At 49.5% G+C, this 16,932-nt stretch overlaps 1 protein-coding gene and 1 long non-coding RNA gene across 2 annotated transcripts; one reads left to right on the top strand and one right to left on the bottom strand.

Moving 5' to 3' along the window:
* Positions 1–24: 24 nt before the first annotated feature.
* Positions 25–1,115, top strand: LOC124484304. Its single transcript, XR_006957956.1, has 2 exons — positions 25–946; positions 985–1,115. It is a non-coding gene; the product is annotated as an uncharacterized LOC124484304 (long non-coding RNA).
* si:dkey-247m21.3 (5-hydroxytryptamine receptor 4) lies at positions 945–16,544 on the bottom strand. The gene is made up of 7 exons (XM_047045177.1): positions 16,334–16,544; positions 12,403–12,490; positions 11,950–12,096; positions 10,915–11,115; positions 10,625–10,778; positions 8,678–9,246; positions 945–1,219 (listed from the first exon to the last, which is right to left on the bottom strand). Exons 2-7 carry the CDS (start codon positions 12,429–12,431, stop codon positions 1,126–1,128), a joined length of 1,194 nt encoding a protein of 397 aa, XP_046901133.1. The 5' UTR covers positions 12,432–12,490; positions 16,334–16,544; the 3' UTR covers positions 945–1,125.
* Between the last annotated feature and the right edge of the window lie 388 nt (positions 16,545–16,932).

Genomic DNA, 16,932 nt, shown 5'->3' with positions numbered 1-16,932 from the left:
AACACGCCACACATGGGAGGAGCCCTGGCACATCAGAAGCACACACACAGACGCTGGATATATCTGAAGGTAAACGTTTGTAAAAGTTACATATTTATTATCATCGCAAATGGTAAATCTAACGCCGTGCAGAAACGACTGTCTATAAAATGTTGTCACATAGTAACGAGACAATTCTGCTCCTCCTCTTTGAAGCTGGACATGTGCGAAATGATGAAATAAATTATAAAGTTGGGATATATGTGTTGCCTGGGGGTCCCACCAGTAGCCTGAGACATGTACCTAATCAGACAGGGACGGATGGACAATTGGGAGGATGTGTGATGTACACTTTCAGGTCACCAGCAGAGGGTGCAGTAGAAACAAAGAGCTCCAACCAAGTGGAGACCTCAGCCAGCCAGATATCTATGCCTGCCAGCCAATGAGATATCTATACCAGCCAGCCAACCAGTGAGATATCTATACCAGCCAGCCAGTGAGATATCTATGCCAGCCAGCCAACCAGTGAGATATACCAGCCAGCCAACCAGTGAGATATACCAGCCAGCCAGCGAGATGCCTGCCAGCTAGATGTCTAGACCAAACAAAACCAGATATCTAGACCAGCCCCACAGCTAGATAAATAGACCAGCCAGCCAGTTAGATATCTAAACCAGCCAGTTGAATGTCTGGCCTAGTGATCCCAGTGGTAAGTTCATTTTCAGGCTCCTGGACATTGTCTCCAACTCCAGTGTGTTTCTGCTCTGGAACGTTCAGTGGGTCAGTCCTCCGTCATAGCTCCATGCAACCAAGCTGTGGTCCTTACCAACCACACCTCAGTCTCATCATCACCATGGGAACACAGTGTGAGGGGAGCCTCTGCTGGTCCCTGGGCCTGAGGGCCATAAGTCAAGACATCCCCCGCCAAACACACCCATGCGCACACACACACTCGCTCCCCACACAGGTCCTGCTCCTTGGTGTCTGGGTACGCTCGCCACACAGGTCCTGCTCCTTGGTGTCTGGGTACGCTCGCCACACAGGTCCTGCTCCTTGGAGTCTGGGTACGCGGTGTGATGGCCTGGAAGAATGCAGAGAGAGCCGGCGACGTCGTCATCGCACACACTGACAACGAAGGTGATGACATCATGGAACTCCCTGGGAATCCAGGGACTCTGGTTCATTGGCCAGGATCCTGCTGCCATTATCACTGTAGCTGCGGTTTGGCAGGAATGACAGTCTGGAGAAAGGGAGAGAGAGAAAGATATAGAGAGGGAGAGAAAAAGATAGAAAGATAAATAGAGAGAGAGAGAGGAATGTAACAGTTAGGTTGTGTTGTGTTCTGCTCACAGCTGTGAAATGTCAACCCCTTAACTCCTTTATGAAGACAAAATATACATACAGGTCAAACCAAGGTTAGGATGAGATCAGCTACTTTACTGGGACTGACAGTCGCTTAAAGATGCTTATTGGTTGAAGCTGTTGCTGGAGGTATTCCACTCCAACTGAGTGATCAGAAGCCAGACTCCTGTACAGCCTAACACTGGAATATCACTTCATCTGCTTATCAGCAAACCAGAACAGACAAAGGTAATATAATGACACTTGCAGTGACATCACGTTTCTCCAGACACAGGATTGGCTCCCTGGTGGACAGAGAGCCAAAGAGAAATGTAACGATGGAAGTCCTCAGATAGCCCTGGAGCAGTTCTGGTTATAAATGACTGTTTTGTTTTCGATTATAAATCATGTGAGAGTTGTTTGTTTTAAATCCCGAGTGTGTGTGCGTGTGTGTGAGTGAATGAGTGTGTGTGTGTGTGTGTGTGTGGGTTGGCTTAGTAGGGTCCAGGTACAGTTAGGCTCCTGAGATGAAGAGGATAAGAAAGACTTTGGACTCTGGTTGTATTGGGTCCAACACACACTCACACATATACTTAGAAGCACATATACACACAATTTGCATGCTCAAATACAATTCAGGGGGGGGGATTCCATGTTTGTTGTCGGTCTCCCTGTCTCCCAACCTCTCAACCTCCCAGCCTTCATCAGCCCCTCAGTGAACTAGTCTTTCAGCCTCCCAGCTGCCCAGCTTCCCAACATTCAGCCATCAGCAACCTCTCAGCCCCCCACCCTCAGCCTCCATTAGCCTCTCAGCCTTCCAGACCATACCCTAACCTTCATCCTAATCCAGTGGTTTCAGATAAACCTGGGGGCAGATCCTGTATCAGATAGTAGATGTTTAGTTTCATAACATGTGGCGCTATGTCTCCTTAGTCTTCCTGTCCCTTTGTCTACTTCCTGTCACCTCCGGGCCATGGGCAGCGCTGCCTGCTCTGGGTTCAGGCAGTCACAGCAGGGACAAGTCACCATGGATACTCCCACGGAGAGATTATTGGAAAGTTTTAGGTTCCCATGGTCACCCCTGACCCCTGTAGAATGCTCCCCAACATTGCTTCCTCTTTTAGAAGAGAGAGAAAAAGATAGAGACACAAAGAGCAAAAGAGCAAAGGGAGAAAGAAAGGGAGAGAGAGAGAGACAGAAGGAACTACCCTGGCTCCCATAACTGCCATCATCATCATCATTCTCATCATCACTAATTCACAAGAGACAGACTGAGTTCACCATGTTATATTCTAATACAGTGTTTCCCAACCAGAGTGGCACCCTAGGGTGCCGTCTGACGAGAGCAGGGGTTCCGTGTAAAAGTCCTTCAACGATTTGTCCTTGCAGCTGGATGAGCCGATTGACATTCCTCAGCTCCTGGCAAATGTTCGATTCGTAGATGGCGACAGCATTAGAGAAAACCTTTTTATTTTGTCAATCAATGCCTGACAAAACAACGGGAGAGGAAATATATCGTGTGACAACAGAGTATCTTGAACAGGGGGGATTGGCCACAACATTTAGAAACTTTTCTAAGGGTGCCATGACTGAAAAAAGGTTGGGAAACACTGTTCTAACAAACCTTCCACCTCTGGTGTGTGTGTGTGTGTGTGTGCGCTCATTCAGTGAGCGTGCGTGTGTCAGTCTTCATCTGGTCTCCAGATCACTGTCACTTAATACGACATGAAACAAGTGAAGCAGCAGCATCAGACGAGGCTTGGGCCATGACCCTGCGGAGATGTTTGTGTGTTTTTCATTTCAGAGTAATAGTTGCCGTGGAACACAGCAGAAGCTGGCCTTAGCTGTTCCTCAAGGGAACCCTGAGCACACAGAGCACCAGATAGCAAAGATTAACCAGAGATGTTCCCACAGGAAGGATTAGCGGGGGACATTTATCCCTAGGAACCCGACGACAGACTGAAATATCTTGAGAATAGATCCAAGCATTAAGTTGATGTTTTGGTTTTAGGAAGTGTGTGTGGTGCATGTGCTGTGCGGTAGACTGTGTGTATCTGTTAGGGTATATGTGTTGGATGCCCGTGACGTTTGAATGCAAGTGAGATGTGATCTCTTCGGTGTCCTCTGTGAGACCTCCTGCTAGGCTGGTGACCAGACAGATGATCACCCAGGCCCGACACTCACAAACACACACGTGCATAATATACATAGACCTTACTTCTAAAGCCTGAGAAACCCCCATCCTGCACGTCTGTAACAACACCCTACACTGATGGATAGTCCTCTGGATATTTAATGAGCTAATTGGATGTTTGGTTTACTTCTTGATTTCCTGGGACACTTCCAATCATGGTCAAGCCCTAATGTTCTCCTGCCAGAGATTGATCGGGCCTGGACAGCCAGCCAAAGAGGAGCCAAACCAGAATCAATCACAACACGTCCTCAGGACATCAGCATGTCAACACATTTTGACCTGGTTGATACAATTCTTGTTTAACATCAAATAGAGCGGGAGACTGCCAAGTCCGGCAGAATGCGAGAGGTTTATTTTGCCCCTGGGAACAAATGCATCTCATATCTGCAGCTCTCTCAAAGACCAGCTTGACTAGAGGTAGAAATACCCGCACAGAAATAGATACACAGACACCAAAATACATAAAAACAGAGAGAGACATACATGGAGATATAGACAGACAGAGAGAGAGAGAGAGAGAGAGAGAGAGAGAGAGAGAGGGAGAGAGAGAGAGGGGTTATCAGGGAGAGAGGGAGCAAGGGAAGGAAGGACAGCAAAAGGAAGAGAGGAGTGAGAGAGGACTAGATACAGGGAGGGTAGACAGAGAGTGCAGACAGAAGAGGGCTAGACAGAAGGAGTAGACAAGAGCCAGAGCACAGCCACTTTGAGATGTTGATCAAACCCCCCCAGTGGAGTCTTCAGACCCTCATATGTCTCAGCGAGATGACGACTGGCAGCCTGTGACGCAGAGGTTTGGGGTTCAAATCCTGCCGGGGGCCGAACATAAATATGACTTAAACAAAGGGCTGTTATGATACACAGATAAAACAACCTTATTAAATACTGTCTGTTTGAATCGGCCAGGTTTGTAAGAAAGGAGGCCCAGGGCATGGAAACACAGCAGAGTATACAGCTACAACACTATGGACACACGCACCACGCATTACGAAGCAGTCAGTGTGAGTGTGTGTGTGTGTGTGAGTGTGTGCAGTAGAAGATCCGATGTCAACACCAGTGCCATTGTCAGTTATCCTAACTCCCCTGTGCTCGGACTAACGTAATATACACTTACTGTGTTAGTACGGATATAAATATCCTCTGAATTCATCTACCCTACACAGTGTTTTCATATACTCACTATTAAGAAAATACTGTGTATAAATATACTGTGAACTACCAGACTCAGTCTGGCCGACACGCCACCTTCTTTTCGTCTCAAACTTTTGTTTTGATAAAAGAACTGAACCGCAGTTCATAAAAGCCAGCCTACTACTTGATCTCTGTCTTCATTGATGTTGGAACAACCATTCCTGAGTTCTGATTGTTTCCAAGATCTGGGAGCAGATATGAGGGGCCAGAGCAGTGTTCTGGTTCTGGTTGAGGGTTCTGACCCAGGGTGGGCCCTAGGACGATGTTCTGCTGTGGGGACGGTGGTTGCTACGGATGGCTGAAGAGAGAGATAGCTGTGGCACTCTGGAACAGTCACACATTGTCGTGTCACTGACTGTCTTGAGACAGACTGTTCTGTCTGACATGGTCCTGTTACAGAGAGTCCTGTTACAGCCTGCCCTATGTCAGAGAGCCCCCTCGTGGGCTTGTTAGTTTGTTGTTGTAAACAACTATGTAAATAAACAGCAGACAAACAACCACAGCAAGAGAGGAAGGTGCAGCGGGGTTTCTGGTGACATTTAAAAGCAACCGTTATTGGGGAGACATTCACTGTAATCGGATTAGTGCTGCTGGCTGAAGCACACACACAGAACTCACGTATACAGACAGGCAGCCAGGTAGGCAGGCATATAGACAGACAGACAGACAGACAGACAGACAGACAGACAGACACACAGACAGACGGACAGACAGAAAGACAGGAAGGCAGGCAGCCAGGTAGACAGACAGGCATATAGACAGACACACAGATATAATGTCTCCTCTGTTGCTCCTCCATTACGAGAGGCTACAATCCTGACCTGTAGCTGTGCTCCCCCACCCCCTGTCTGTCTGTCCTGGAGGGGCATGTGTTCCAGGGTCCCTACAGGCTGTCCTGCTACCTGGAAGCAGGTGCTGCACAGGCTGCCCCCCCCCGGGCCTAGGATCTCTGATGGTCACGTTGAGTTCAGCCCCACCTCCTCACTGCAGACCCAACGCTGCTGGAGTCCCTCCCCCCTCAGACCTTCTCTACGGACGGCCTCCCTGTCCTCCACCTTAAACACACACACACACGTGTGTGCACCCAAACACCCATGCACCCCCGCACACCCGTAGCACTTACAAAGGGCACACGCAAGCACTTGCCCATACACACCCACACAGGGCTGATGGGTGAGAGGAGAGCGGTAAAGCTCCCTCAGTAGCACATGCTGGTGAGGGTGATGGTTCTCTGTGCCAGCAGCTCAGCACAGCTTGAGCCCATGCCCTGTGGACCCACTGGACCCCCCAACTGGCCGTCTGGACTGCATTGTTCCCAACCAAAGTAGCAACAACGACATCAGCAACAACAGAATTCACAACGTTGCCGAAATAAATGGGCTGCCCACTCTCACACGTTTCCCCAAACTTTCAATCCACACTTTTGTTCCCACATTGAAAGCTGCTTTGAGAGCAAAATAAAGGCTAAGCTAAGGCAGAGAGAAATGTTTTCCTATAGCACACAATGACTCAGCACAGACAATGGGATTAGAGGTGGTTGTGAGGTCATTAATTCATACTAACATCCCTCACCAGAGCTTCTGGATACAGCTTTACATCCTGGAACCAAGCAATCAGACAGCCTGGTCAAGCCCTGGACGCCCTGGACCTACTGAATCAACAGCAGACAGCCGTAGAGCGATGAAGAGCCCATTTGAAAATGTTTATAAATAGTTACAACTGTGTCTCTGCATAAGGACTGAACTCAGAGGCGATGCCTGCGTGCCTCTAGATGGGAAGAGATCAGCTCAGAGCCAGGGATGTTAGCGTGCAGAGCTAATTCTCCACAATCTGGTCATTATTATTATTCAACCAGAAGACAAAGATTAGCCTCCAAGCTACTGTGTAGCCACCAGCCTCACCAACCGCCTCAGCTTGGTGTGTGTGTGGTGTGTGTGTGTGTATCTGGTCTTGTTTAACTACCCTTGCGGGATCCATAAGTCCCCACAACGATAGTCATCTATGAAAAATGGACCTTGTGGGAACATTTTTTTGGACCCCACAACTTTAAGTGGGATTTTAGGTTTAGATTTGAATTAGTGTTCGGGTTAGAATTACAAAAGGGTTATGGTTATGGTTAGAGGTCAGGGATTGCATGATTTTGAATGGGAGCGAAAGTCAGAAGTCAGTCCTCACTATGATAGTAAAACAAACCTGTGTGTGTGTGTGTGCTGCGACTGTCATAAGTAAGAACACTCCACAGAGATTCCGGTGTGATTTTGAGCAGCTACTATTTTAGTGACAGTAATGTGATTTTGAGGATCTGCTCTATGTCTCAGACGAGGTTTAACGACTGATGTTAAGGCTGCTAATAATACTGTTTGTTTTTCAGCTTCCTGCATCACACCCTCGACCGTCTAACCACTCTGGAGAACACAGACGTACAGCCCTACAAGAAAGGTTCTTTTCCAGTGAGCAGCGTTAAAGAGAACCACATGGCCAAGCTGGAGACTCATAACATGTATGGAACAAAGTCATAATCATTAAATGTGAAAAACCCCAAACAACATGAAACAAAGAGAGTCAGCCAGCAGTCACACCCAGGGGAAAACTGTGGACTAGAACACACTGGTAGAACCCAAGAGACACTAGAACCCAGGACATTACACACTGGGAACTAGGCCTTGACTATAATCCTTGATTCTAAAACTTGGAAACTAGCTAGGCCATGACTCAAACCCTGCCAGAACAACATCTATGTATTCATCTATGGCATTTTTTGAACCGAGAACCTCATCTTGAGACTAGAACCTTGTTTAGAAATCAAAGCACTATAAGGAAGGGTGTCCATAACCATGTGCAGCTCCACTCTTCTCCAGCTCTCCAGATAGATAAACATCTCTGACACGAGCAGGCCCCTGCATCCATCTCTTACAGGAACCAGACAGACAGAAACATACAGAGAGGTGTTCATGAATCAACACTGATCGATGCTCCACATTCTACCATTGTACACACACACACACACGCAGTAAAACGTACATATTCATTTGCATATACATGCACACACACACATGCATGAGCACACGCGAATACACACACGCACACACGCGCACACATGCAGAGACACTGTGTCTGCAGCTGCACTCAGCAGCCTCACAGCCAAACAGGGGATGGAAAGTATAGTGTTGTATAGTGTAAACCTTCCTAAGGACTCGCGTCCATCATGATAACCTCCCTGGCAGCACCATGGCCGGCTCTCTAGACCCCCCCCTCCCTCCTCCTCCACCCCACCATCCCTACCCTTCACTACACCCACCCCCCCTCCCCCCGCCCCCCCACCGTGCAATAACTTACCCACCCCTCCCTCCATACCATCCTCCTGAAATCACCGTGGCTGACTTAAACCCCCAACCCCCCCCCCCCCCATCCCCCACCCACTTCGCAGGCTCATGCAGCGCGGGTGGAGGGCTGACATGCACACGTCCTGTACAGTACATCTGGGCTTCAGACTTGGATCAGGACTATTGCTATAAGGACCTTATCCCTGGGGCGGCACACACATGCTCGGTGGAGTGGAGTGGGGTGGGGGGGGGGGGTGTATGGGTGCACTGGAGTAGGGTTCTCTGCTTAAACTGGATCAGGATCAGACGTTTAACTGGATCAGGTTCTCTTAAGGGACATGGTCATGCTGAGGTTCTCTGTGGACGAGCGACAATAACCTGGTTTCCTGGTTTTCCTAACACCCAGACAAGGCCAGCCTCTTCCTCTGTGCAGAGTAAGGCCTCATTAAGACACACCAGGGATTCTGGAGGTGGGCTGGATTTAGACAGGAAGAGCTCAATGCAACCCATGTGTTGATCCCCTCCGAGTTATGGCTGTCTAAGCAAGCTAAATAAAAGGTACATCCGACACTGCTGGAAATGAATCGAGCTCAGCCCTGGGTGGAGTTAGGGCCAGGTCTGAGCTCACTCCTAGGTGGAGGTAGAGTCTTACCTGAGAGAGGTGCCGTTGACGGAGTGGTGGCAGGGCCGGGTGGGCCTGTAGCTGCCTTGGCGTGCGTAGCGCTCGTCCCCACAGCACAGGATGAGCAGGAAGGCCCGTCTGAAGGCGCGGTTCAGGAAGGCGTACAGGAAGGGGTTGAGCCCGGAGTTGATGTAGCCCAACCACAGCCAGGCCGTCCACACCTGCCACGGCACGCTGTACCGGACAAACGGGTCCACCACGTTGGTGACGAAGAACGGCGCCCAGCACAGGCAGAAACATCCCATAATAACAGCCAGCGTCTTGGCCGCTTTGGTCTCCACGCGCATGCGGCTCGACGATGGTTGTTCGCCGGCGCCCGCGGGGCTGGGGTAGTGCTTGGGGGCGGAGCCCGCGCGCTGGAGGGTGCCTATCTGGCGGGCGTGGCCCATGGCGGTGACGTAGATGCGCTGGTAGGCCAGGACCATGAGGCCGAGCGGCACGTAGAAGGCCACGGCGGAGCAGACCAGCGCATAGGGACGGTTCACCATGAACACACAGCTGGTGCTGTTGCTGCCCGCAGCGGGGTGTCGCTCCTGGATCTGGGGAGGGACGGGCGTGGAGACGTACAGGTTACACATGGACACGTCCACACACACGTTCACACAGAGAAGCTGTTGGGACTGGATCCAGGATTCGGAGGATTCAAAGCCACTTGGCGTGGCAAGCACCGAACCCTGACTCGACAACTACACCTCATGGAACCAACAGCTGCAAGTTGTAGTAGATAACAGCTGCAGGGGCAGACTGCTTGGGGCTGGGTTTGGGGTGAAGGGTGGTGTGGAGGGCTGGAGGCTGGAGGACTGAGGTTGGAGGGTGGGGGGCTGGTGGTTAAAGGCTTGTAAACCGAGGTTGGGAATGTTGGTGTGGGTATGGAGGCTACAGGGTGCGATGCAAGGCTGGAGCCTGGGATCTGGGGTCTGGGGTTGGGGGTGGATGTGTGCTGCTGGAGGGTGGGATGGGAAGATTGGGGCTGGCTAGTACTCCTATCATGGAGCCATTGTCAACAGTCATCAGTTCAGGCAACACTGGAGGGAGTGAACTAGAGCTGTGCATGGGAGATTATGTGTATGTGTGTGCGTATTGGTGTGGTGTGTATGGGTGTATGGTGTGTGTAAGCGAGCTATCTTGCCCTGGAGAATTGGAGGTATTTGTGAGCTCAGGAGGGTGGGCTCTGCTCCAGGCCAGCCTCGCCGACCTCCTCCGTGATCTCCCTTCCTTCCTTCACAACAGCACGTCTCTCTGGGGGAGACCAGCGCACAGAACCCCGGCACATTGCCTCCTTCAAGAGCAGTGTTATTCAAAAAGATACGCAATCGAGATTTCTGTTTTTTATCCGGGGTTGGCTTGCTGACATTCCTGTCAGAATGTTTGACCACTGACGAAACAGCACACTCTCCAGAACTTGGAGTGGTTCCATGTTGCATCTGGCCCTATGCTCAGGAAGGACGGAGGCCTTCAGAATGGTGGGGTCGACAGATCAGGGTTCCCAACTTGGCAACACTGTTTGTGGAGACCTACCCATTTGCAAACCTGGCAACCCTATCCTGGAGAGCTACCCATCTGTAAACCTAGCACCCATGTTCCTGGAGAGCTACCCATCTGTAAACCTAGCACCCATGTTCCTGGAGAGCTACCTTTCTACAAACATGTCTCTCCAAAAACTGGGTGGGGCAGATTCTGCTTTTCCTTACTGCTGACTTGAACATTGAACTTCAATAAATGTCAAGGCCCTTAGTCCAATATCTGACTAACCCTGCTCTGACAGGCTCATGACCAGGCTGACTTGATCTCAAATCCTCTGTTGCAGAACACGGCTTCACTCACATTAAACTTTGTTAAAATATGTTAATCTGAGATTAACTTCATAATATTGAATACAAGTTCACTTTCTTTTATTTAAGGGTTAGAGAGACTCACAATGTCCTCAATGCCAATAGTGTTCCAGCTTTGCATTATGGGTAGAAAAGAGATGAAGATGGGGATGAACCAGCAGCCTCCCAGCATCAGCGCCACCCTGACGGGAGTCATCTTGTGGCGGTACACCAGCGGCTGGCAGCAGATGGCATAGTACCTAGAAATAGATATAGATAGATAGCCAGCCAGATCAATAAAAACTACGTAGGTAAATAGACAGACATGTTGACAGACAGAGTTGAGAGATAGACATTCTATTTTCTCTTATTCTATTCTCTATTATCCACCCGTACCGGTCCAGGGCGATGCAGCAGAGGTGCAGAATGGAGGCCGTAGTGAGCAGTACGTCCAGAGACGTCCTGACCAGACAGAAGAGCTCCCCGTAGATCCACACCCCCGTGGTCAACTCCACGGCCGCCAACGGCATCACCAGCAGAGCCACCAGCAGGTCGGCAAACGCCAGAGACACAATGAAGTAGTTGGTTTTCTTCTTCCTGTAGTCGAAGGAGGTCAGGGGTCAAGGGGTGAATGGGTTCACCCAAGAAGGACCTTACTGGGATGTTGCACTCTAAATGTAAATTTGGTTAGTCTCTCAGCATCCCAGCCCCACGTGCTCAAAGCAGCAGCAGAAATGAATCCTTACATATAAGCATGTAAACAGTGGCAATCCTCAATCCATCCTGGTGCTCGTGCCCCCCTGCCCTGCACGTTTTAGATGTGGTCACATGAATGGGTCATTATCAAGCTCAGCAGAAGCCTGATAACGACCCATTCATTTGAATCAGGTGTGTGGGAGCAGGGAAATGTCTAAAACATGCAGGGCAGGTGGGGCACGAGGACCAGGATTGAACATAACAGATTTAGATGGAAGTACTGCTGCCATGGTGGGACCTTAGTACAAGTCGCATGGCCATGGCCTTCCTGCACACCATCCACCTGACAGGAAGTGACCCATTTATGCAGCTGTCAATCACTCCTGCCCCACTTCAACTGAAATCAGTCCAGTTCTTTTATCTGGAACGAGCTTTCATGTTTTATCACAGATAAAGTGTGACAGAAGGACTAGATGTTGAGGTCCCGGGACCAATGCACACCCTAGTGACCACCAACCTGGCAGACCGACAGGCAAACTCACCAACAGACAGGCCAACTGGCATGTACAATAGGACAGAAACAGAGGACAAATCGATGGTGCTACATTTCTACAGACATGTTCATGTGACAGTGGATATCAATCTAATCACATTTTGTATCTGTTGCTCAGTTTCCAGCCAGTCAGGAAGTAAACAGGGAGTCAATGCGTGCTAACAGGATGTGAGGTGGCATACCGCAGGTGCCTGTCCTTGCAGAGTGCCACCATCACTAGCAGGTTCCCCAAGACAGTCATGATAATGATGACGGTGAGGAAGACGGTAAGGATAGCCATCTCCACGGTGACCACTGTGTGTTCAGGAGCGGGAACATCATCTACTGAACTGCAGGAGTGAGAGCAGATAAGACTCTATCTCAATTCAGAAATCCTTTTTATGCTTCCTGAATTAGCAATGTGTAACTTATATACTGTATGTCTATACATGCACTGTCACTAATGAAATTCTGAATTTCCGTTAACTGCACTGTCAGTCTTTCGTTTTTATATGGATAAGAGCGTCTGCTAAATGACTAAATGTAAATGTATATCCACAACTGTGTGCTGTATGATTATAAGCATTGATTGATTTATTGATGACATGAATACAGCATGGACACCGTTTGAATCTCCTTGGTGATAGTGATCTTACTGTAGCGCTGGGTGAGATGTTGTGTCCATCACTGTTCACCTGCATGGAGATCAAGGGGGCAGAGGCCTCCTCAGCCCTCACTGTGGCCCTGCAAACACACACACACACACACACTCGTACAGTCAGAAACTAACCTGACAGGTGTTTTACATTCCTCTAACTGTGGGGGGATACAGGCAGGTAGACAGGTGTTAGACCGATACATTTACAGGTCTTAGACCGCTAGGTCGAGAGGTGTTAGATAGATTTCCAGGTCTTAGATAAGCGTGAGACGGCTGGGTAGACAGGGAGTTAGACGAGAGGGAGACTGGTAGGTAGATAATCACATCAAGCCTGCTTTATCTTCGACGATATGTGGGTTTTTATAAAGCTGTTGTGTCAGCACACACATCTATGCCAGACAGTCACCTGACTGTCTCCTCTACAGAATGCCAAACATTCTTTCCCGAGAACAGCTTCTTTAAAGCAGATGGACGATAAGAAGGACAGTAGAGTGGATGAAAGAAAGGGAAAGGAGGGAAGAAACATAGGATGATTCTCACTCGGTCACTCTTCTTCTTCTCACGGGCCTCTCTCGTGTGACATGAATCTCATGTCATATGTATGGCACATTAAAATGGTGTCAGAACACATTCTTTCTGAGAGGAAGGCTGTGGGACAGGGCTGAACTGACAGCTTGGGTGCTTCTGTGTATAATAGAACACAGCAGGGGCAGAATCAGCTCCAGACGCCAGACCCTCTGGACTATCACCCACAGTCCTTCCTCCCTTCCCAAGCAGCCAGCCTCCACAACACACACACAAACACCCACATGTACATGTCCAAATGCACACAATCACAAACGCACATCCTTGCACAACTCAACAGACACACTTGGACACACAAATAACTTCTGAACAAATAGTGCCCACATATCCAGTGGTATGAGACAATATTTGCCTAATCTGAACTTCAACGGCAGAGAGAAGCAGAGAAACGTTTCAGACAGGTTGCTATTTCCTTTGATGTTTGGCCAGTGAGGTCGATGTTTTCACAGCTCTGAATTTACACTTCTCATCTGTCTGACAAGTAGAGGAGGCACACAGAGCCTACTCACTGACGAGATAGACAGTACAGAGGAGGAGTGGAGAGGAGAGGAGAGGAGAGGAGAGGAGAGGAGAGGAGGGGAGGGGAGGGGAGGGGAGAGGAGAGGAGAGGAGGGGAGGGGAGGGGAGGGGAGGGGAGGGGAGGGGAGGGGAGGGGAGGGGAGGGGAGGGGAGGGGAGGGGAGGGGAGGGGAGGGGAGGGGAGGGGAGGGGAGGGGAGAAGAGGAGAAGAGGGGAGGGGAGTTTGGAATATTTTGTCTTAGTGAGGCCAGAACCCACCTTGCAGCTGCAGTTTAAATCATAAGGGTGAGTAAATACCATACAAGAGGACAGAGTAAGGGAGGGGATGGAAGGAGGAAGACAGGGAGAGGTGGGGAAGATAGAGGTGGAGTGTAGGGTAGGGTATAGGGGCCAGGGGGGAGTGAGCCCTATAGAGGAGTAACTGCCCTCACAACAACATGGCTGCTGTTTTCATTCCTGATACTTGAAGCAAGCGAGAAGAACCAGAGACAAACACTACCAGCTGTCTCTGTTCATCAGAGTCCAGCTCAGAGCAGCCAGTAGGTCCTCATCCTCACACTCCAACAAGCCTGCACCCAACTGCAGCACTGGCTCTGCCCAAGCATTCTGGGTAGGACAGACACGTCTCTTTGCATCACAGACCCGACCAGATGATCACCACTGAACAGACGATTATGAGGGTGGGATTTGTTCTGTCTGGAAACTGTGTGTCAGAGCTGCTCCTTTCTCTGCCTAGCTTTCGGGAAGCAAGGCATGCTGGGTACTGCTGTGGCCCTCGCCACTGGCTACAACCTGTGATTGAGTTCATTTGAATCGTCGGAAGACTCCGAAAAGCACTAGACCATGTCAAGATGTCATGATGTCATAAAAGCGGACTACGAATAATTAATACATAGAGGAGGAGAGAGGAGGGGGCAGCTGATCTACAAATCTAAAGGTTTGCAGTTCCAGGCATTCACAGAAACACACACATGCCACACAAAGGTACACAACACCAAAGAAAAACACACACCACACAGAAAAACACATAGGGCATTGTGTCTGACCAGCAGTTGTAGATTAAGCTTAATTAAGAAATGGGTATGAATACACACACTCAAACAGTGTGACCTTTTGCACAGGAGAACAGTCCGTTATGACAGGTTGGGGGAATTTACAGTTAAGATTGTTAAAATGTTGTGAATGTTCTGTCTTAGGAGAAATGTTCAAGTCCAAAACCCAGAAGCAGAGTGCTGTCCAGGCCCAGCCCGACAGACATCACTCTAACCCAAACTGACAATGCCAGGAGGAAGCAATAGGAGAAATTGCATAATTGTAAAGTTTGCTTAAGCACCAATCAGACACGGGCTTCCTGTCAAGATTGTGTCCAGCAGCCTTCACTCTGAAGCAGGGTGAAATAGAACTGGTCAGCCGGCCGCAGACACCTGATTAAACCCCACTATGACCCAAGGCCAAAACCACCTGGAAAACTGCTCTCAAATACTGGAGGAGCTCTCAAAATGAATTGAACACTAGCAGTGAGATGACCGGAGGTAAGACCCCCCCCCCCCCCTCCCCTTCTCCTTCAGTGTGTGTGTGTGTGTGTGTGTGTGTGTGTGTGTGTGTGTGTGTGTGTGTGTGTGCGTGTGTGTGTGTGTGTGGAGGGGGGGCCTAGGGAGCAACTTTCACTAACTTCATGGTCACGACAGACTATTCCATGTGGTCAGGGAGAGTTTCCCCAGCTCCACGCATGACTAGCCCAGGATGGCCCTCACGGCTCCGGAGCACATTATGAGATGTGACCGGCTCTGTGGTGAGAAGCCAGGCTCTGGGCCAGGCTCTGGGCCAGACTCGGACTGGTGGGCAGGCACAGCGAGGAAGGGTAGAAAAGAAGACAGCCTTCGATTAGGAAGGAATTGTGCAAGCACACACACACACAAAGACACACTCGCACACGCACAAACACACTCTGACACACACACACTCTGACACACACAAACACTGTAATACATGCTCCAGCTAGTCATCATGGGAATGGTCTGCTCTTTATTATCTTTCTCCACTTCCATCTGCCCTAACCCACAGAATAATTGCCCCTGCTGTCAGAATAACTGCCCCAGGCCACAGACTAACTGCCCTGGCCCACAGAAAAACCACCCCGGCACACAGCATAACTGCCCCAGCTGACAGAATAATTGCCCCAGTCCACAGAATCACTGCCCCAGCACACAGCATAACTGCCCCAGCCCGCGAAAAATGAGCAGTAGAGTGTCTGTCTGGGAGTGCGTCCCCAGATTATGTATGTGTGTCTTTTTTGTGTTGTGTCACCACCTATCATCTGTATCCTAAACACACTCTGATCTGGCCGGCAGCAGGGCAGCTTGTGTTTAGATTATAAACACCCCCCCCCCCCCCCGCCCCCCTCCAGACACACACGCACACACGCACTTCATTCATACACACACACACTCGCACTTTGCACACACACATAGAAGTATCAAAAATATGTATAATCTCATGAAACCCCTTGCACAATGAATGTGCACGTGCGTGCACGTGCGTTGCTGCTATATTTGTGTAAAAGAGAAAGAGAAAGAGAGAGCCAACATGTTTGTACTGTCCATGATAAACCTAATATTTACTCACTGATGAAGTTAACAACGAAGAAAGGAATTTACAGAAACAATATGATGTCAGAAACTTCAGCATTAAAATATTTCATATAACAGCTACATACATGAGCGTAAAAAACAAAGTTAACTACAAGTTCAAGACAGTTTATAAACGAGATTTCTCCTATTATTGCCACACGAAGGTATCTGACCCTGTCTAATAAACTTTCCTTACCTGAGAGCGCTCTGCCTCCGTGCTCCGGTTCGAGCGGCGCCTCGGGTTGCTATGGACTCTCATATTCCGTCTGAATCTTGTCACTGATATCTAACGTCCAGTCAGGTGCGCTCAGTGCCATAGGGGTTACGGTGCCATAGTGCGCGGGGCAAGGAGTGTGACAGAAGAACGGCAGGCAGCCTGGCCGAGTGTTAAGTTGTAGTGGGGAGTTTCCGTGGCGCACGGTAGGAGGGATGGATGGACTGCCGCCCCCGAGCCCCACTCTAAAGAGCAGGAACTTGTGGGCAACACCGCCCCCGTGTTGCCGCAACGCGGAAGTGCAATGCCTTTATTGTACTCATATTGGCGTTATCATTGTAATACATCAAGCGCTTTTAGGTTTGGAGGTAGGCTATGACCAGACTGGGCTCCAGAACAAATTAAATGGGGGGGCATTTTTTTCACAAGGGGGGCATGCATTTACAAAGCATGTATGAGAGTCAAAATAAGAGCAGACCTGCGTATTCTGCAGGAAAGTGTAGCCATCTTGATATTTAATTTATCGCCAATACCAGTATTTCTTATTAACAAAATCATTTTTTGAAGGGGCACAGCATTCC

Source organism: Hypomesus transpacificus, chromosome 22 (assembly GCF_021917145.1).
Source record: "Hypomesus transpacificus isolate Combined female chromosome 22, fHypTra1, whole genome shotgun sequence".
Classification (NCBI taxonomy): Eukaryota; Metazoa; Chordata; class Actinopteri; order Osmeriformes; family Osmeridae; genus Hypomesus; species Hypomesus transpacificus.
Note: the sequence above shows the minus strand (reverse complement) of the source record. Positions and strands in the feature narration are given on the sequence as shown.